This window comes from Lepidochelys olivacea, assembly GCF_965140295.1.
Source record: "Lepidochelys olivacea isolate rLepOli2 genome assembly, chromosome: 19".
Lineage (NCBI taxonomy): Eukaryota > Metazoa > Chordata > Testudines > Cheloniidae > Lepidochelys > Lepidochelys olivacea.
The window spans coordinates 6,587,091-6,608,804 of NC_140429.1; the positions used below are offsets into that span (position 1 = coordinate 6,587,091).

Consider the following 21,714-nt stretch of genomic DNA (forward strand, 5'->3'; position numbering starts at 1 on the left):
TGAACCTGCTTATACTTTTGGCCTTCACACCATCCCATGGCGATGAGTTCCACAGGTTGACCGTGCGTTGTGTGATAAAGTACTTCCTTAGGTGTGTTTGAAACCTGCTGTCTATTAACCTACACAACCTCCCAAGGTACCCTGGCCAGTAGGGGGAGTGGTCTGCGCACACTCCCCACCCCAGCGTGCGTTACTGACCCGGCTGGAGGGTTATTCTTATTTGGCTTTATTTAGGCCTCTCTGAATGCGTCTCCTGGCCCTGGGGCAGGCCTGAGGGAGTATAACTTTTCAGAGACCAGGAGCCCTGGCAGGAGGCTGCAGTCACTCCTCACTCATTCACTATATATAAAGATCGGTCAGTGGCGTGGGTCAGTCAGAGGCGCAAACAGGCTGCTCATTCCCAGAGAGCTGCTGGCTGGACACAAGAGAGGACAGGAGGATGTTTCCTGAGACGGCTCTGTTTGTGGCGAATTATCTCCTCTCTCGGTACGTGCGCTCGCCTTGCTTTCACAGCCACAAGGGACCGCGGTACTTAGACAGAGGCTAGAATTTCAGGCGTGGTCCAAATGGACCCTCCTTCCTCCCCCGCAGCAACAGCTGCCCCAAACGTATGGCGGGTGTCGAGCATTGCCGTGAAATTCTGCACACGTCTGAGACCTGCTCTGCCAAATGGCATCCTACGCATAGCGGGACCGCAGGCGCGCCGCACGGACGCCATTTTGCAAAGCATGGCTTTGGGCATGTAGCCCATGGAGGTGCCCCCAAACTAGCATCTGGCCCACCGCACTGTAAAGATTGGGCAATCCTCAGTGAGCGAGACGGCCCCCCATGAGAGGACTGCTTTTGCCTGACATGGGCGAATGCAAGGGGCTTGTGACTCCTGTAACTCAGCCTCTCCCCACCCTGGAATTTGCTTTCGGTGATGCAGTTTGACTCATCAGTGAGCACTCTTCGCCTCCCTCCCTCAGAGAACTTGGATCAGAGACCCTGCCAAGGTTTTGTTCTCCTGTCAGATTCGGTTTCTCTCACAGCATCCGCAGACTCGAAGCGCAATCCATCTCTCTCAGTAGGAGGGTTTGTCAGGACATTTGTGATCACTACCCCCCCTATCCCCCCCCCCCCCCCGGTGCCCTTGATAGCTTAGAAATGTTTTACAGCAGGAAAGGAATAATTCTTGCTGAATCAATTGGAGACAGCTGAGTTCCCTGAAGATGATGTCCCAACCAGATTCTGTCTTGGGTGGTTATGTTCTGCCTCCCCAAACTCCCCCCGCACAACGAGGCACAGATATCATTTCCAGACCTGGACTGCTGTGCACATTAGATGCCTGTTCCAGCCCAGAAGTGGCTACATTTCACTGCTTGATGAAGTGACCCCTCTCTCTAGTTTGCAGAGTGCTTTGGGATCATTTGGATGAAAGGCACTAAGGAAATGCAAGATGCTAGGGGGCTCTGACCCGATCTGCGATCAAGGGCAAATATTGCTCAAATCCACCTTCTGCTCCCTGAAACTTCTGCCCCAGGGTGGGACTGCCGTTTGGCAGGGAAATTGACAGCACGACACCCATGGGGAGTGAGAGCACAAGAGCAGCATGTCCGCAAACCAACATGCGACTCCACTGCAGAGACTTCCCTATATAAACCTCATGGGCTTCTCTCTCTTGATGCAGCAAGCCGAGGGCCCTGCTGCCCCGCAGAAATGAAGTGGAGATGCCAGTTTATGGGGGGAGGAAGAATATTGCTCTGCGCCCTGCTTACTCCAGTCACCAGGGCCTGCAAGATTACTGGGTCAGCCCGCAGAGGCGCTATGCATCTGGCAGCACATGGGCCACCCCCAGGCGGTGGCTGCTTATCCTCCCTGGGAACACAGGCCTTTCCGAAGTAGAGTCTGTCCACTGGCCAAGCTGCTGCGGATTGAAACACAACCTGGTGTAAGTACAGACCCCAGCAGAACGTGGGGCTGGGGACCTTTGCAAGGTGAAGAGGGGGCGCAGCGGTGTGGGAGCTCGCAGGGACAGAGTGAGGTGGAACACAATCCCAGCACTTAACCCACGGCTACTCTGATCCTGGGGGCTGCAGTTGGCAGCTGATCTGAGTGTCGGTCCACTAGGAGGCTGTCACCCAGGAGACACTCTCTTGGGACAGAGTGGATGGAACCAGACTTGGAGGCAATGGGGCTAGTGGTTAAAACAGGGGATCAAGAGTCAGGACTCTTGGGATCTGTTTGGCTCTGCCCTGGATCGTGTCCTGCTCTGGGCCTCGGTTTCCCCAGCTGAGGAGTGGGAACAAGTCTCACCTTCCTCCCAGGAGCGGGGATGAGGGAGGAACTCATCTGTGTTTGAAAAGCACTTTGGATTCTGCAGATGGCCGCTGCTGTGGACAAGCTAAGTGCTATCACGGGGGCAATGCTCTCCGATTTGGGACCTGGCTCACTCACCTTGCCCTGGTAGCTAGCCTTGGGGGTGGCCTGCTGGGGTCCTGTCCCCCCTAGCCACAAGAGTCAGCCCAGCAGAGTCTGGTGCCAAGTGCAGGAGGCCATGGGACACGAGAGGTGGCAGCTGGAATGAAATCGCTCTGGCCTCTGAACAGGATCCTGGGCCACTGACTCATGTAAAGGCAGGGCATGGGAGAGGGTCAGCAAATGGGTGAACCCAAAGGGCCTTCCCAAACCAGACCAGGCCCCATAATGAGCCAGGATTATCCCTGCTGGAGCTAGTCACTGGCCTTTAGCTGGACACTGGCAGCTTTGACTCTCCCTTGTTCATACTGTTAATAAAGCGAAATCCCTGACGTGGCAAATGCAGGGTTTATTTACCCTCCCTAGGTCTCACGCCGAGGTAGGTTCTGCATGGTGTCAAGGGGGATCGGATGGGAGCCAGAAGGTGGGACTGGGGGTTCCTTGGCTGGCTGGGCCTGTCACCCCATCATCCTCTCACCCTCACCGTCTCCCTCCTTCTCTTTCTTAAAGACCCCCTAGGAAGGTGCAATGGCTCTGATTGGCCAAAAAAAAACCAGGAGAGGAAGGGAGATTTGCCATTCACAACACAGTGTCTGAGATGCCAAGGAAAGGGTTAATTAGCTCTCTGTAGCGGCTGAGTAACAGTGTCCTGGCCTCCAAGTATGCTCGGCCAATGGATGTTTGCTCCGATGAGGTCATGCTTTTTGCTTGCATTTCATTGGCTGGGCCAGCTTGCCTCTTGATACCCTGCAGAGGAAAGTTATGGGGGTGAAGTTGGCTGAGAACTGGTGCAAACTGGCTGCCTGGAGTCAGGAGCAGGTTCTTCCTTGGTGCTCCTGTAGTTCAATTCACATCCCTTCCCAACTTCTGATTCCACTGGTGCCGTGAGCACCAGCAGGCCGAGTGCCAGGGATAAGTCTGGGCAGGTCCAAAAATAAAAAACTGGGCCACATCTGACAGCTGATCCAAGCCTAGGAATTCAGGGAACTCCTGGGAAGGATCAGATTTAAAGAGAGTGTGTGTTCGTGCGTGCAGCGGGTAGATCTCTGCACGCCGAGCAACACCCCCGAATCAGCCAGAAATAGCAATAGCATCATCAAAGCAGCCAAAAGGTACCTAATGCAACATGGAGGGAAAGGATCTGGTTTCAGCAGGTAACGCTGATGAACGTGGACCAAAACCACAGGTTCTCAGAGTCGGGAAGCTGGGGAAAATTGGACAATTTTGATCTTGTTTCGTTATGTGGTCTCTGATTGGACCTGTGCAGTTGCTCCTTTTTGGACTGTGGAGCAGGTTATAGGAACATTTCTCTGGATCCTTCTTTTTCTCGCTCTCCAAAAAATCATTTTGTTATTATTTGTGCTGAGGTAGCACATAGGAACCCCCGTCGTGGAGCAGGGCCTCCCTGTGCTAGATGATGTACAGACACAGAACAGAGAGACAGTCCCTGCACTGAAGTACTCACAGTCTAAATATAAATCATCTCTCAGTCTGTCTCTCACACTTTTGTTTTTCCTTTCCCCTGTGGACTCTCCTCACTTTCCCTCTTGTGTCCTACGGTTTCTAGATAGGGAAAACAAGAAACGCACCTTGGTTCTTTGCCTTTTCTGCTTTGCTTTTAAAAAATGTGTTATCAAAAACAAAGCAGCAGCATGTTCCAGTGATGGGACTGGTTGCCCAGAGAACTGGATTCTAATCATAACACTTCTGCAGGCTCACTGTGTGGCTGTAAGTAACTTCGCCCCTTGGTGCCTCAGTTTCCCCATCTCTAAAACGAGGATGATTGTACTTCTTTGTAAAGCACGATAAGAGCTTCAGATGAAAGGTGCAGAGCATTATTGTTATTCTAGCGATAATATATTACCTTTGTCCAAGAGTGACTCATTTAGCCAGAGTTTGCAAGGCCTTCCCCAGTCCCCTGGCTCAGGGAACCAGGCAGGGAATGCAGCAGAATTTACTACTGTAGGGCTGTTCAGCTCCCCCTTTCCCTCTGAGCCTGCATCTCTTGCTGACTAATGTGTCTTACTTCTAAGCTTTCTGCCCCAGTTCCAGCTTTGCCCATTGAGATTAATGTGGGAAGCTAGAGCACCAAAGGTCTTTTTTTCAGGACAACAGTGACTCTTTCTTTGATCTTTTGACGCTGAAAGTTCACAGTACCGCAGTTTAATTGAGAGCTTCATATCCTGGGCAGAAAAGGGCCTCAGTCAAACCTCCATATGCAACACCCTCCCCAGCTCTGGGGACACCAGATCCAGAGCAGGATCCAAGCCTTGCGTCTCTAGACCTGGGTGAGGAGAGAGAAAGGGTACAGTCGAAGTGCAGGCTTTGGCCGTGGAGGTTGCACACCGACATTTTCCAAGGGAAGATCAGTCGTTTGCTTCGTACGGAAAGGATCAGCCCATGGACATATATCAGGTTTCAGAGTAACAGCCGTGTTAGTCTGTATTCGCAAAAAGAAAAGGAGGACTTGTGGCACCTTAGAGACTAACCAATTTATTTGAGCATGAGCTTTCGTGAACTACAGCTCACTGGACGTATAGTAACAACTCCATGGAACATCATATTGCCATATTCCAAAAGCACCAGGCTCTCCCTGGAGAGCTACCAAAGTGTTTCCATGAACTGTTAGCAATATAGGACTTATGACACACAGCTGAGCTGTCCTGATTCCATCTAGATGACAGCAGTGGCCTGCAAACCCACAGACACATATGGCAGATGGTTGCGAAATGGAGGGCCAAATTCCATCCTCAGTTAAACCCAGACAATCTAAGGAAGGACGGGGTGTAACGTGGGGCAGGATTTGGCCTGTAAAGTCCGGTCTTGAGTCGCCATCATAATCCTTAAGCAGCAGCAGCCCCATGCGTAGCTGCCAAAACAGAGCCAGTGAACGTAGATCCTTATTACTAATTACACACACACGCTCATTTTGTCACCCAAACAAATTCATTTTGTGGGGGCAGGCGGGGCAGGGGAGGGGGGAAAACTAATTAGAATAAATTCAGAATAATTTGTTTCAAGTGCCTTTGCTCCTGGAGATAACAACTCTTGGGACAGACCCAACCACCCTTGGCTCTGGGAGAAACAGGGCTAAACAGTAGGATTTAATAGCAGATTCATTTCGAAACCACACACCAAATTAGACAATCAGCGAGAAGAAAAGCTAATAATAAAGCAATCAGACAGGTGTGGGGCTGAGGGACACATGGGCGGGGGGGGGGGGAGAGAGGGAGCAGGAGAGACTGAAAGGAAGGGAAAAACTAAACGCTTTGCATTTCAGTCTCTATCCCTTCCATGGCTTTCTTCTTCCCTCTTCTCTCCCCTGCTTAATTCTTTTCTGGCTCCTCTTCATCTTTTTTTCTCCCTTCTGCCACTTCCCCTTTTCTCCCTGTCCCCTTTCATTCCACCCTCATAGGGGATTCCCACCCATCCTGCTGGCCCTTTATGTTTCTCTCTGTAGCAGGAGCCCTGGCCCTTTCTCTGCCATTTTCATGCGTTCTGGTCCCAGCTGAGCCTGTGCTGCTCTCTCACCATCTGTCTCTGCGTTCGTCAAGGCGCGAGGAACCGCCAGGGCTGGCAGGGGCGAGATCACCAAAAAGCACGTGGCACGGGGCGGGGGGGGAAGGCGCTTGCTGGCTCACCCTGGCATGGTACAGGGGTAGTGGTGCCAGGTCTCTCTTTAGGCTCCCAGGGGTAAGGAGGCCATGCCCAAGTATGGAGGCTGTCACAAACCCCATGGACATGACTGCAGAGCAAGGAATCAGTGCCAAGCTGTGTAAGGGCACAGTACCCTCCCGTGGCCAAATCTTTGAATAATCCCCTGCCCCTCGAGTGCTAACTGGTGGCATCCGGGCTGGGATTTAGGGTTGTGGTTATTTTATTGGAGAGAGAAGTAATTCTAAAGTTCTCTCTCCAGCCTGACCTGTGGTAACCCCCGCCCGTGCCCCTCCAGCTCCTCTGACTTTTCCTAGCACCTAACCCTAGGGCTCCTGCTATTTCAGCCTGTGCCTCTTCCCAGGAGAGATTGCCAATCCACCCACTTCTTCTGGATGTGTTTTCCTAATCAGCCGAGACCGCTGAACTCATTGCACTTGTAAGATGAACATAAGATCAGGCCTCCAGGAGTGAAAATTTAGTGTATTAACTCCTCCAGCACTGCTCAGTGCTCCAGGGCTTCTGTTTCAAAGTGCAGATGTTTTCTCATCCGTTCTCTGATCTGCCTCAACGAACACCAGCATTTTACCTCCGTATCCACAAGTCGGCTTCCCACAGCCCCGGACTTGGGTCTCTCCTGTGACCCAGCCGGGGCTACTGCAGCAATGTGGACTCTTCTGGGGGCAGTTCCGAGCCAAGACTACACATTAGTTACAGTGCGGGTCCAAAGCCTGGTTTGGAAATCCCCAGAGATGAGATTCCCGGCTGGGAATGGGGCATGCAGTCATTTCAGAGGCCACAGACACAAGCAAGTGAAAAAGAAAACACTCCCCCTATAAGAGCAGATGGTGATTTATAGAATTACAGCGCAAGGCATGGCCCAAGGAGACCAGATGGGACTTGAGGGGAAGAAAGGGAATAAAAATGGAAGAGTAAATAGAGAAGGAACTTTACCAAGCTGGCACCTTACAGCTCCTATAAATATTTAACAGCCTGCATCCCTGTTCTTGTTATGAAATCTAAGGCATTAGCTGCTTGCAACGCCAAAACTCACCCTCCTCCCTGAGAGAATTTCAGCCTTCAGCTGTTGCCAAGGGAATTCCCAAACCAAGAGGACAGCAGGTCAGTGGGGCAACAAACGAGGGGGCTGGAGCATCCAGGTTTGGGCTGCCAAGGAAGCGGGAGCTGATGCCAACCGAAAAGGCATCAGGAAGGTTGTGGGTTCCTGCAAGAGGCAAGTGAATACGTTTCAAACTTTCCTAGGCTTGTGTAACCCACTCACCCACAGGCCTCAAATCCCCGGCCTCAAGCAGATGTCATCTTCCCAGGACACAGTTGTTACTTAATCTTCAATTAAATAGTTAAATTACTTGAAAATTAACTTCTGTGTAAATAACCCCCAGTGATCTGTAGAAAATAAACCACACAATGCTCCGGCTTTGGTGCTGCCCTAGGACACTAAGGAAATAACATCTGTATAATCACCGTGTCTTTGTTTCCAAGCAGGCCAGTTTAATGCTTTTTTCCCCCACTGCCTGTCCCCAGCCCCGCACTGCTGCCATCTCACTGGTCCTTTCAGATTTGCAGCCTTCAAAATGTGTTTTTACCTCATCACACAGCCAGCTGCTCGGTATAGAGCCCAGATTTGGGCCCCAGTTGCTGCTGGGCATTCAAAACAGGCTTCACCAACCCAGGAGCACACTACTCGCTGCTGCGGAGGAGCTGAGAACGGCAGCTCAGCGCATGAATGATGAGGTCTCAGGGCCAATGCTCCTTTGAATCCTGGGACGGTTGCAATGGGAACTGTGTATAAGGACAAACCCCTTGTAAAATGGTGGAGTGGGTCAGCTGATTTGGCAACAGTCTTTGAGTCAGCACTTCTCTCTTCCAAGCTTTGTGCACACAAATTGAAACAAAATGGGCCCTGCATGTCCAGAAACCACCAAGACTGCATCTGATGAAGTGGGTTGTAGCCCACGAAGGCTTACGCCCAGATAAATTTGTTAGTCTCTAAAGTGCCACAAGGACTCCTCACTGTTTTTGCTGATACAAACTAACACGGCTGCCCCTCTGAAACCTGCTCAGATGAGTGCATATCATGGGTATTTATACTATAGTCTAGACTCATCACTGTCCCTGTGTAAACAACGACGACACCCGGGTATGTTTATTATTGCCTATCACCCTGAGCCAAACAAGCGAGGCTGGTTTTTGCTGTTATAATTGCATCTACACTAGGGGCTTCTGCCAGCACAGCTATGTCAGGCCGGAGTCACAACTCCTCGCACCGCAGCAGGGCTATGCCAGCAGAAATCTGTAGTGTAGACATAGCCTGAGGGACAACACATTCCCCAGTGGAACAGGAGAAGCGGGGCTTGATGGTGGGACACTGTTATCTAGCAACAACGGATTAACCCTTTAATGGGTGTCACTGACAAGACAACTCTCCTCCCATTCTCCTGTGTGAAAGAAGTCTGCACATGTGGGTTCCTGTGGGGCTGATCAAGGATATGCTCAAAACTCCAGCTTGTCCTGCCCAATCTCTTTGGCCTGTGACCCGCCTCTCAGTCTATTACCTATCTCCCATCGCATCCCCCCACTCCATCTTTCTTTCCCTTCTGCAGATGGAAATATCGCTGGCAAAATCTCAACCATTACTACCTGGGCAAGAGAGTTCGCCGACTCACGAGCCTGTGACCTGTCACCCCTGAGAGGGTCACCAACCCAGGTAAGTGGATCAGTTCCCGTGTGCTATCTGCTGCTCCTCGGGGGACAGCTGGAGTCAGGGAAACCCTGGGGCTAAACACTCTGCGAGGTCAGAGGTAAATAACGGTCTTGTCACCAGACCCAGACCGCACCCTCTGAATCCACCACGAGTACTGGGAGACCGCACGACTCGTTCATCATCAAGGTATCTGAGCGCCTATGGGAGCTGGGGACCCACCTTCTTCCTATTATTATTGGACAGTTATGTTACAGGAGCGCCTAGAGGTCTCAACCCAGTCGGGGCTCCATTCTGCAAGCTGCTGTACAAACATAACGAATGACCATCGCTGCTCCAAAGAGCTTACCACATAAAGCCTTCTTCACTGTCCCCTTTCCCTACTGGGGACCTGGATGTCCTAATCAGTCCATGCCTAGCTAGAGGAGCCTGGGTGCTTTGGAAGATGTTTTGCCTGAGTAAGGATTTCAGGCCTGGCCCAGGGACAGAGTTCCTCCCCCAGTGCCCTGGTTTCAGTCTCTCAAGCAGAGTCCCTGTCCAGATCAGCACAATCCCTCACCCTCGTTGCCCAAGTGGCATGTCAGGCCTTTCCAACGTGACTGAGGTGAGGGACACAACCGAAACCTCCACAAGAGGAAACTCCGCCTCCCACGATTTCTGCATGCCCGGGGAGGTTCTTCCAGCTGGTTTTATAACCTGACATTTCAGAGGCCAATGGACCTCTGAGCCTTGCACCCAGAGGAGGAAGTGAGCCAATGAAGGGAAAGCACATGATGATGAAACACGCGTGCTGCTCTTCCATGCTCGCTGGCGTGCATGTGCCAGATTGGCCTATGGCACGTGGCAGCAACAGCTAGGGATCCCAGCAGACCCCGGCTCTTCTGGAAAAGACCTGCTAGATTTAATTTACAAAGAGCCAAGGCAGGGGCTGCCCCAAAGCAGAGCAGATTGCAGCTGCCCTCCTGCTGCGGCCTGTCAAGACTACAATTTCCAGCGTGCGGTACAGTTCTTTCAAATTGGAGCATTGCATGCTGGGACTTGTAATCTCATTGGGCTGGGCTTCTGAATGCACCACAAAAGTGGCTGCCAGAGCTCTGTGGGCTGCACTTATCCTTCAGCAGACAGAGCTGCACATGTGGTCTTGGAAGCAGCTCTCACAATGTCCAGAACAATTACTGGTGCCCAGTTGGTCTTTGTTAATGGGCCATCTGAAACCGGGAGCAACAGAGCCAGCTCTTCAAGATCTAGGTACGACCCAAGCAAAGAACCCCTTAAGCTGGTGAACAGCAAGCGGTAAACGACATGGAACGGTGACAGCGCATCACATCTTGAGTAAGAACACCTTTAGCGCACAGAGCTGTCATTCTCACGTGCACCTTCCTTCATAGGAACATGGGCATTGCCAGACTGGATCAGACCCAAAGTCCATCTAGTCCAATGTCCTGTCTCCAACAGTGGCTCATGCCAAATTCTTCAGAGGAAGGTGCAAGAATCTCACAGTGGCAGATATGGAATAATCTGTAACCATGAAAGCCTCATGATGACCCCTAACAGTTACAGATCAGTTTAAGCACTGAAGAATTAAATTTTTTTATCCCTTCCAAAACTCTTTGTTTGCCTTAACTGTTATAACTCTGGGTGTTCTTATTATCCTGTTGAACATCCATTCCCTCGCTCTTTGAATCTTGCCAAATTCTTGGCCTCAGTGACATCCTGTGGCAGTGAGTCCACAGTCTAATTCCATAATGAGTGGAGGGGGGGAGTATTTCCTTTTATGAGTTTTGAATTTTGCTACTTTTCAATTCCATTCAGTGTCTCCTTGTTCTTGTGTTGTGAGACAGGGAGAAGAAGCTTCCTTCTCTAGAGGATTCATTATTTTATATACGTTTACTCTGGCCCCTTTCCTTCATCTCCTTTCTAAGGTAAACAATCTTAGTCTTTTCAATCTCTCTTCATAGGAGAGATTTTCCAGGACTTTGATCATTCTCATCACCCTTCTCTGAACCCCCTCAAATAATACCCTATCTGACATGAGTGACCAGAACTGTACACAAACGCACACAGAGATTTGTCTAGATAGAAGAGAGCATTGATGTACATAATAGCATTATAATACTTTCCATATTATCCTCCATCCCGATCCCTCTTCATCCTAACATCTTGGTTGCTTCTCTGTCAGTTCCCAGCCATAGAGGGGACGGAGGAAAAAGACAATAGCTCCCTGGCCTACCCAGCCCACTTGCCAGGAAGCATTTCTACTTGCACCGGCAAGCGGCTGAGTAGGCTTCTCAAGCCTTGCCACCATGTGTTACACACAGAACCTATGACATCCCTCCAAGTCCGACCGTCATGAGGCACATGAGATCCTCGCACCTGATCCTCGCTGCAGTGAAAGAGGAGGCTCATCCAGCCGGGTTCCCAGCTGATTCTCACGTTGGCCAGTTATACCCTGAGGGGCAACAGCAGCTAAACTGGGACCCCAAAATTCCCCTCTCCATCTCGGAGGCTAATGGAGATTGGAGCCGAGCAGTGTCCCAGTGCTGGAATCCACGCGCACGTGCAAACTTGCACAAATGCACATGCACACCTACAAGCTCACGCGTGTACTCACCAGTACGTGTGCCCACGCACAGGGTACATACACACTCATGCCTGCACGACATACGCACACGCAGACTCAGGCGCATGAGCTGTTCACAGGCTTGTGAATGATCCTGGAGCCACCCAGTGTATTGGCATCCACAGGAGGAACCGGTCCCCCAGACATACCTGGGGCACCACCGAGCGTTTGCAGAGTGAAACTCGCAGTCCCTTGCAGCTGACGTGCAGTCACCTCTGCCTTCCCCTTGCCCTCTCCCACAGGAAGCTGAAGCAGCCTGGGAAATCCCTTTGGTATCTTGCAGGGGCAGTCCCTGGCTCCATGTGTCAGTAGCCATCAGGGGCTGCATTCTCGCAGTCACAGCTATGAATATTCCCATTATGTTCGGCCTCTGCCCCCCGCCCCTCCCCAACGTTTCCGTGTTGTTATTTTACACTTATGCCATTGCTACCGCATGTGATCATTTCGGCACAGCAACGGCACCTGCTGCAAGTCACGGCTGGCCGGGGGGTTGGGAGGGGGAGACAGCAGGTGCTGTGCTCTGGGCTCACCCTCCACCCAGATTCCTGGCTATCACAACAGCATCCATCCACTCACTCCTGTTTGAGGGTGGGGTCGTGGATCCAGACACCCTTCAGCTCTGGCGATGTTTGATTCCAGGGCCAAAGACTGCGGCTAATGGCCCAAACCCAAGTCCCAGATCCAAACAATCGGAACTCCCGGCCCCATCTGCTGCTTTATCACCCCCAGCTCTAACCTTACAGACAAGGAAAACATTGCGTGAAAATAAATGAATCCCACACCACCCGCTCATCACCACTTCCCCCTCTACAGCAGCTTCACTGTGGGCCTGTGCCACCAACTTAGACCCTGACAGGTTGAGAGCCTTGGCAGAGATGCACATGTCTGTATATGGCCATGCGCAGGAATCTCTTCACCTGCCCACTGATATGCAGCTACTTCTGGGGTGGAATGTGGCGGCTCTTTAGCGTAGCAACAATATACGACAGTTTCGGGATGGGAAGAGAAGCACGGGGAATGTGCATTTAAACATCTATGTTTCAAAAGAGACTCCATTCCATTTTCTCTACAAGGAAGGACTGCAGCTCCCAGTGGGATTCAGACCAAAAATGAACTAGGGTTGGATGCAGGGGAGCTAACAGGGTCCTGTTATGCCAGGGAGGGAGGGTTGCTGTGTTGAGGAGGAAGCTTTGCCTAGTGGTTACAGCACAAGCCTGGGCGATCTGGGTTGTGTCCCTAGCTCTGCCGCTGACCGAATGTGTCGCCCTGGGGAATTCGGCTCACTTCTCTCTGCAGCCACCTTTGAGGGGCAAGGAGCGATAGCAAGGCTGTGATCGCGCTCAGGAAGGGAGAGAGCCATCAGTGTGGAGAAGAGCATGACTAGGTCACAGAGGGGCCACCCCTCAGGACCATCAGGGTCACAGGCCCCCATGATCTTCCTGAGAAAGGACAGGGCCAGGGGGTGGGACACATGGGGTGAAGCGGCCTGGCCCATGTCTGAGGAAGCTGCAGATAATCCCCTGCCTGAGTGCCAGAGCTTCGGGCCCTGTCTGTCCTGGGGGGCAGGTGTGGCTCAGAGAGAGAACAGCTGCCTCCCCCACCCCTTGCTCCTTTCACGGCTTCCTCACCCCTTGCTCCTTTCACAGCTTCCTCTCCCGTCACTGCCAGGGGCTCGTCCTGCTCTGTCCAGACCTTTCATCTGACACTCTTCCTGCCAGCCCTGGAAATGGCAGGCCGCTTTCCTGTCCCAGATTCCTCTCTTCTCCCTGCTCCCCCCACCCCAGCGCTTCCTGCCTGTGACCGGCCAGTGCCAGCACAGGGCTGTGATTCACTCACCACGACCCCCTCCCTGTCCCCATCCTGCAGCTCTTGGCTACATCACGGCTAATCAGCCAACTTCATCAGCGTCACCCCAGGCCCCTTCCTCTCCACATGCTCTTTCCCCCTCCTGGCTTCCAAAGCCTTGGCTGGAGCACACCATCTGGTTAATACCCTGTCTACACTAGGAAAGTCTGTACCCAGCTCGGTGCTAACTGGAGTACACACAGGCCCCCAGGGAGGCCACTGGGTTTGTCTAGTGGACTGAGCACTGGCCCACAAGCTAGGAACTCCTGTGCTCAAACCCGAGCTCTGCCACCAACTCTGTTGTGCGGCTTTGGACAAGTCACTTAACATCTCTGCCTCTCACTGTTTCTCCTGGGGTGGGCAGATTGCGGGGCCTGAATGATTCAAAGTGTGGAAGAGCCAAAGCGCTCTGTGACAGGGCTTATTCCTCAACTAAGCACGTAGGACCTGGGCTTTGCCCCTGTGAAGGGGGCATCCAGATGACTTACCCTGATCTGACCGGCTCTGTCGGAGAGGCCCACACAGCCAGAAAATAGAGAAACCTGAGATAGGGATCGTCCTCTCCCCCACTGATTTCCTTCTCTTTCTAGTCCCCTGAGCCACATGTGCTCCTAGGACAGGAGCTCGCTCCCACCTGTATGGGGAGAGATGAGCCATTTGCAGCCTTGACAAGGGCATTGTGCATGGCCCCTTGTCACAGCTGCAGGCTGGAGCTGAGTCAGCCCACCTGAGACAGGAGGAACGGAACGGGGGCACGTCACGCAGAGCTTACACAAAACACCTGGCAGAGAGAGCTGTGCAAAGAGCCTGGCGGGGAGGGACAGCTACCAGCACCCTGGGGAATGGTCGATTTTGAATAGAACTGTTGTAATTAACAAGATTGGGGTTTAAAATCAGCACCCAGATGCTCTCTCCCCAGTGTGGAGAGGCCAGGTTTGTCATTTTCGCTTCTGTTTTCCCTGTTCTCAAGGGTCCCCTCTGCATTAGTTCTCCCTTTACCCCACTCTGGGTTCTCACGTCCCCCATTGCGCACCCCCCAACGTTCCATTTCCTCTGTTTGTGCCCTCCAGCCTCACTTTCTCAGCCCCCCTCCCCCAATGCATTCCCCATCTCCCATTGCCCCCCAGTAGCTCCTCCCTGCCTCCATCTGCCTCACCCTGGAGATGAGGACCTGGCGGGAGGCAAGTGTCCCAATAGGACAGTCTTGTCCCCTGAGATTTCCAGCCTAATTCTGCAAGCCCGGGGCATTTGTCTATGTTTTGATGAAGCACATGAACTGCTGCAGCCTTGTACGAGCTGAACCTGACCTCCAGAACTTGAGGCTCCAGGTCCTTGGTCTCGTCCCACTCACCTCCTCAATAGATGGCCAGTGAGGGGTAGCTCTCTCTAAAGACAGGGGTGAAGCAGCAGACGAGGAGTGAGGTTCTAGTCAGAGATTGTAAGACCAGAAGGCATCAAGACCGATTTCCTGCATAACACAGACCTCACCAGTCATTCTGCATCAAGCCCATAACTTCTCCTTTGAGCCAATGCATGTCTTTTTGAAAAATATCCAGTCTGGATTTAAAGACTTACAGTGATAGAGAATTCACAACACCCCTAGGTAGATTCCAATGGTTAATGTGTGCCTTATTTCTAGCCTGAATTTCTCTAGCTTCAGCTTCCAATCTCTGGATCTGATTATGTCTTTTTCTGCTTGATTAAAGAGAAATCATAAATCTCTTCTTCATGTAGGTACATGTAAACTGTGATTGAGTCCCCTCTTAACTTTCTCTTGGATAAACAAAATAGATGGAGATTCTTGCATGTCTCACTGTAAGGCAGGGGTCCCAGGTCTTGAATCATTCTTGTAGCTCTTTCCTGAATGCTGTCCAATTTTGTAACATCCTTTTTAAAGTGTGGACACCAGAACCATACACAGTAAAGATCTCACTCATGCCGTATCCAGAGGTAACACCATGTCCCTACTCTGACTTCATAGAATATCAGGGTCGGAAGGGACCTCAGGAGGTCATCTAGTCTAACCCCCTGCTCAAAGCAGGGCCAATCCCCAATTTTTGCCCCAGACCCCTAAATGGCCCCCTCAAGGATTAAACTCACAACCCTGGGTTTAGCAGGCCAATGCTCAAACCACTGAGCTATCCCTCCCCCCAGTGACTTGATATTCCCCTGCTCATACATCCAAGAATCACGTTCATCCCCATAGCTACAGCATTGTACTGGGAGCTCATGCTCAGCTGATTATCCACTATGACTCCTAAATCCTTTTCAGAGTCACTGCTTTCCAGGATACGGGCCCCATCTTAGGACTGTGCCCTGCATCCTTTGTTCCTCGATGTATGACCTTGCATATGGCTGTGTTAAAACACATGTGGTTCAAATGAGCCCAGCTACCAACCGATCCAGGCTGGCTGGTATAACTGACGTGTCCTCATCATTATTACCACTCCAGACTTTGTGTGTCACCTGCAAACTTTACCCACAATGATTTTAAGATCTTTGCTTAAGATATTGAATAGCATTTGGCCAAGAACAGATCCCACGCAAAACACTCCCAAAGGATAAGGAGTCCCCATTTACAATGACTTTTTGCAATCTATCAGTTAACCAGTTTTTAATCCATTTAACATGGGCTGCACTGATTTTGTATAGTGCTATTTTTTAACCAGATTGCCATGTGGGACTAAGTCAAATGCCTTACAGAAGTCTAAGCATATGATGTTCTAGTCTATATTAATATTTCTGTCTGTGTTATCCACTGGTTAAAGGAGAAGACTGGGAGTCAGCAACTCCTGGCTTGGCCACTGACCCACTGTGTGACCGTGGCATGTCGCCGCTCTGTGCCTCAGTTTCTCCACCCCTACAGTGGAGAGAATAATACTGACCTTTTAAACTTGTATTTGCCGTGGAGCACTCTGAGCCAAACTTTTTCACCTGGGCTCACCACAAGGACAATACCTTTCACTTAGAATGGCTTTAACCAGACAGTTTCAAAACTCTTTACAAAGGAAGGTAACTGTCATTCTATTCAGTTTACAGATGGGGGTGGGGCGCAGGCCTACCTAATGAAGCCATGTCTGTAAAATGCTTTGAGACGCTGGGTGAATGGAGCCGGACCAAAGACATGCCAAGGGTCTAGCATCACCGTAGGGGCTCTGCAAGCCCTTCTGTTCTTCACTGGGTCCCTCCCCATTCTGGTTCTGGAGCTGCAGCTCTGGTTTGCCCAGCTTTTGCTGAGGTCAGTAGCTTCCTGGAGAGAGCCAGAGGGCCTCGGATGAACCAGCAGAAACTGTGAGGGGCCCATTACTCAGCCAGTGAGTCATGACACAAGCTTGCGAGAGGCAGAACACAGCCTGTGCGGACGTGCCCCCCAGGAGAGGTGCCCCATCACGGATGGAGTCTGATCAGGAAGGTGAGTCAAAGGGACGGGATCTGCAAAGGGGCCTGGAGGGGAAGACGCTTCCGGGTCAGTGAGGCTGGAGCGCACAGTGAAGAGGAAAGCGCAAAGTTTCAGTTTCCTTCCTCCAGTCCTGTCAGAGGTGACACCTCCTTCCCAGCCCTCTGCAGTGACGGAGAGCCTCCCCCGCAATGTGAAGTCATCACTTCCGCCTCCCTCATGTCCCCACTGGGGCCCCAGTCCTGGGTGTGAGAGGAAATGCACCTCCCTGAGGAAAGAGGGGGGTGGCAGGGATGGGTCTTTACAAGGGTTTTGCACTATGTTACCTGCAGTGGTTTGAAACTGGTTTCAAGCCTTTATATTGCATCCACACTAGGGGTTGTACCCCTTTAACTATACTGGTAAAAAAACAGACCCCAACTGGAATTGGTACAAACACAGTGTATAGACTCATGGGTATGCTTGGCACTCTCACGCTTCTCCTCGTCGGCTCATGTTAGCTAATTAATCTTCACCCCACGCCCTGGGCGATGCGTATTTTTGTCCTAGTTTACAGATGGGGAAACTGAGGCACAATGCGGGGCAAGTGACTTGCCCAAGGCGTCAGTGTCAGAGTCAGAACTGGAACTTCTTGGTCTGGGGACTGCCAGAAAACACCCATGGCAGTGAGCCTCAGACCCGGGCTCATGCTATGGCGCTAACGATGGTGGGGTCAGTGTTCCTGCCCAGGCTCTGAAGCCCACCCTCCTCCCCAGGCATCAGAGCCCAGGCGGGAATGTATGCACTGCTATTTTTATTGCTGTAGCGAGAGTCCCACGAGACCGAGTCTGCAGATGCGAGCTCTGAGACTCACTGCTCTGGGGTGGCAATTTTGCAGTCTAGACATATCCTTTGTGGCTCACAGGCCTGGACTCAAACCACGAGGCCATGCTTCTCTGTATACTCCTGGCCCCACTCTGTGGCTCTTGGTGGATGTTCAGAGCCACTGTAGACCGTCATCAGCAGGGGGAAAGGGTTGCTTGAGTGGGGCTCAGCTAAGGCTCAGTCTGAGATCACAAACCATGATGTCAGCGTACGGAAACCCCGCTATGACCCAGGTGAAAGAGGAACCAACACATGCCCAGCAGCGAGGTGTGAAACACACGGTAGTGTTAGCAACCCACCACGGGCGAGACCGGAATGCCGCTGGCACCCGTAACTCCTCCCTGCATGTTCCCTGATCGTGGAACAGGCGTGTTACATGCATGACCATATCAGCACCTGACCTGGTCCCCCAACAACTACCGCCCCAATGTGTGTTGCCTTCTTCCAAGCTCCTCATCGCGTGACAAGGGTTCTACCTGTCGGCTCTGAGCGGCAGTGAAAACTGAGGCTCGCCCAGCCTGCTCCTCAGCGGTTCTCCTGCTGGCCTGAGACACCTATTATATCCTGAGGGGGTTGCAGTGAATGTGCATGCTCCTTGGGCCCTGTGGAGCTTCGCACCATCAGGGTAAAGCTTGTCTGTGCTGGAGGGAGAGCTTTCTCAGGGGCCGGTCCAGACTGTGGAATGATCTCCCCCAGGAACTAGGGACAAACCTCACCACTTTCTGCTCCAGGGGCCAGGAGAGCTTTTTCCATCATCCTTCTCTAACCAACAGACAGAGCAGTGTGTACGTATTTACAAATTTTTTTAAAGCCCTACCGAACCCTGCGCACACAGTTTCTCCACTGGGGAGAGGACAAGAGAGAAAATGAACCACGTGTGACCGCTAGTCACGCTGATTGATGCACTGACTGCTGGAAGGCGCTCCGATGGGGATGCAGGCGGCACAAGAAGCCATCGAGAAAAGAAGAGAAAGTGGCCCTCTGAAATTCCCATCTCCACCTCTGAGACTAGCAGAGGTTGGAGCTGGGCATTGTCCCAGGGCTGGGGGATCCATTCACATGCACGCACCCACATGGCTGCCGTCTCGCTGTACACTCTGCTTGTGCGTCTTCCCCCAACTTGTGTCTCTCTTGTCTATTCAGATTGTAAGCTTTTCGGGGCAGGGACTGTCTGCTACTCTGGGTTCGTACAGCCCCTAGCACAAGGAGGCCACATCCTTAGTTGGCCCTTAGGCACTACCGTGCTCAACACAATTAAACATATACAAATGCACGTGGGCGCACACACAATATACCTGGAGAGAAACACAAACACCCATGTGCACATGCACAGGTACACAACCATCCATGCACAGCCATGCACCTGCAACACACACACACGCCTAGAGAACCACAGATACAGAAAGACACACAATCCTAGCCGAGGGTTTCTCCATGCCCCCTCGCAGGCTGCCAGGGCTCGGGACCGTTGTGGTCAGCACGGCTCCGGGGAGCATGTCCCTGCAGCACAAAGAGGGAGTTTCAGATGGGTCCTCCAAGCAGAGCAGCTGCCACCAGCTCCAGTCAATTCCCCATTCATCTCAGCACCACCAGAATGCAGACGGGGCCTTAAAGGGACACTGTGCACTTGTCTCTCCTCTGCCCCTCCCCACCTGAAAGACTCACCCTCATCCCGTCTCTGCCCTGCTCAGAATTTTTTGCCCATAAGTGAAACAAATGATACTCTGCCCAAGACTCAGGATGCCCCTAGGAAAGCTCCCCCTGCTCGTGTCAGAGATCAAGAGCAAAGGATTTAGCCCTGATCCCTTCCCTGGTCCTGCAATGGGATTTGCCACCCTGGCTATCGCATAGTCATCCCTCCATGCAGGCCCTGTCCACAGCCCTGCTAGGTCTCCAGCACAGTCGTACAGAACACAGTCGCACCGCTCCATTTGGAGGGGTGGGGTGGGGGAGCCTGGGGGAAATCCAGGCCAGGACTCCAGAGGAAGTTGCTAAGTCTCTCTCCCTGGGCTAATGGGGTATTCCCTGCTCCTCCCTTCTCCTCCCGCTGAGACTCTGTTTAAAACAGGATTCACTGGGTTTGTCTCTGGAGAGCTGGGTGGTGGCCTGGTCCCTCCCAGGACAGGAGGTAGGTGGTTCTCTGCTGACTTCCCCATGGGTGCAGAGCAGGGTGGGAGAAGTGAATGGGACCCAGAAGCTCCCTGGGAGATATACTGCAAAAGTGCCTCATGGGAATTGTATTCCCCTTCAGGAAAAGTTCCCAACGGCGCCTGCTTGATCCCTGAGACGGAGATGTGACCCCAAGTGGAGCAGCCCCTCCTCTGCTCCCCAGACTCCTCCCCAACACCTCCTGGCTGGGACTGAGGCTTCTGAACAGAGTGGCTCCCTGGGCCTTGGCTGGCTGATGGATGTAATGCTGCTTGCAATAAAAGGGTTGGAAAGCACTAGTGTCGTGTCCCTGACTGCTGTGCCCTGGAGGTGGGCAAATGCAGGAATCATTCGCTGATCAGACGGCGGCACCCGGGATGGGGGGCGTGTGTCAAAGCAGGAGAAGCCATTGATGAGGGCTTGATGGAGGCACAGAACTGCACTGTTTGATCAAGGGCTCTCTCCATCCTCTGCCAGGTGGTAGCCCCTTCTGCTACTTCCCGTGCAGGTACAGCAGGGCAAGGTCCCTCCCAAGTGCATGAGGGAATGCTTCAGGCGAACAGCCTGGCTGTCACCCTGGCCTGGGTGCCGCAGCCCAAAGTGAGTGTAGTCTATCGGTGTGGCTACCTCTCCAGACAGTCAGCCTGTATGTATGCTACAGCATGCAACCTGGGCTTGCTGCACAGCTGCAAATTACTCCCCACTGTGCACCTCTCCAGCACTCCTGGATCCCTGCCAGTTGGGATATTGGAGAAGCATCTGCCAGCATCCCGTTTCTCCTGGGCAGGATTTGGTGTTTAACTTCAAGTCCCATGTAGGACAAACTGATGGGAAATAAGGATCTGCCTGATCAAACCCTGGTCAGAAGAACCCAAATACTTGTGAGGGTCAAACAATTTTCATTAATTTCCCCGGTCTCCACTCCCCCTTGGCCCAGGCTCATTTGCACACCCAGCTTTCAGAAAGGGAAAGACGTGACATGATACCAGAAGAGGTTCAGCTTGCGGGAATCCTGACCGAGCCAGTATCAGAAATAGTGTGCAGGGGTCTAAGTACAGGACTGCGAGCCAGGAACTTGTGGGTTCTAATCCCAGCTCTGCCACTGACTCAGTGGCCTTGGGTAAGTCACCTCCCAGCTCTGTGCCTCAGTTTCCCATTGGGAAATTGACCCTCACCTCCCTTCTCCTCACATGGTTGTGAGGGTTAATTAGGTGAATATCAATGAAGTGCTGGGATTTCCTGCCCTGTTTCTAGACCTGAAAGCTTAGCTGTTCTGGACCTGGGATTGGGTTATAGGTTGGCCCATTACAAAAGGGGCAGGTCCACAGTGAAATCTTAGTCCCATTAATTCAACAGCAAAATTCCCCATTGACTTCAATAGGGTCAGGGTTTCAGGTCAGAACCAGGCCTCCTGGGAATGGACACTGCCTAGAGGAATGTCCTATTTTCCTGCGCGGTTCAACACAAGGGATCATTTAGCCTACAGGCTTGCTCCAGACCTCTAAGAGTCAGAGTCTGGTGGCTTTAGAACTCAGGGGCTCCTCGTTCCTAGTCCTGTATTTAGACGATAGTGCCGTGGCTCCTGATGCAGGGGATGTGACATTGGCCAATGTCAAAACCCTGCCCTGGGTCCACCCAGCACAGGGGAGTTTTTCAGGTCGCCTTCCCTGTCAGCTGTGACCATAATTGGGTGTCTCACAGCAAAGTGCTAACTGCTGTGTCACTTCCTCATTCAAACTGTGCAGAAAATAGGCATGAACAGGCAGTTCTTGGAGCTGCCCAGTGTGACTGCATCTTGGAAAAGCCACTTGGGGAATCCCTATTTCTCCTCTCCTGTGTCACGGGGACTCCCCCTTATTGCTGTGCTCAGCACCCACACACACTGCAAGCTGAGCACAAAAGTAGCCTTTAGCTACTGCACTGTTGACAGCAGTTGTGATCTAAAATCCCCCCCTACCTCTGGGTGCCTGTGGCCCGATTGCCTGCCAAAGCATCAGCTACTTTGTT

At 52.1% G+C, this 21,714-nt stretch overlaps 1 protein-coding gene and 1 long non-coding RNA gene across 4 annotated transcripts in view; one reads left to right on the forward strand and one right to left on the reverse strand.

The window, feature by feature from the left end:
• Nucleotides 1–21,714, reverse strand: part of LOC311510159 — an 82,701-nt gene that overhangs the window by 23,631 nt on the left and 37,356 nt on the right. Inside the window, exons 3-4 of one of the 2 annotated variants that reach the window (XR_014709038.1) lie at nt 7,166–7,336; nt 4,988–5,326 (exon numbers count right to left, since the gene is read on the reverse strand). The exons of the other annotated variant lie outside the window; for it this stretch is intronic. This is a non-coding gene — a long non-coding RNA (uncharacterized lncRNA). Of the gene's footprint in view, nt 1–4,987; nt 5,327–7,165; nt 7,337–21,714 lie in introns of those variants that run through there. 2 annotated transcript variants of the gene reach the window in all.
• On the forward strand, nt 426–19,985 carry LOC311510157 (uncharacterized protein). 2 transcript variants are annotated; one of them, XM_084609614.1, is made up of 4 exons: nt 426–486; nt 1,670–1,930; nt 8,736–8,839; nt 19,811–19,985. In XM_084609614.1, exons 1-3 carry the CDS (start codon nt 440–442, stop codon nt 8,806–8,808), a joined length of 381 nt encoding a protein of 126 aa, XP_084465740.1. In that variant the 5' UTR covers nt 426–439; the 3' UTR covers nt 8,809–8,839; nt 19,811–19,985. The 2 variants fall into 2 exon arrangements, 1 of the variants encoding a protein (XP_084465740.1); XR_014709035.1 differs by lacking the exons at nt 426–486; nt 1,670–1,930; nt 8,736–8,839 and adding an exon at nt 16,410–16,710.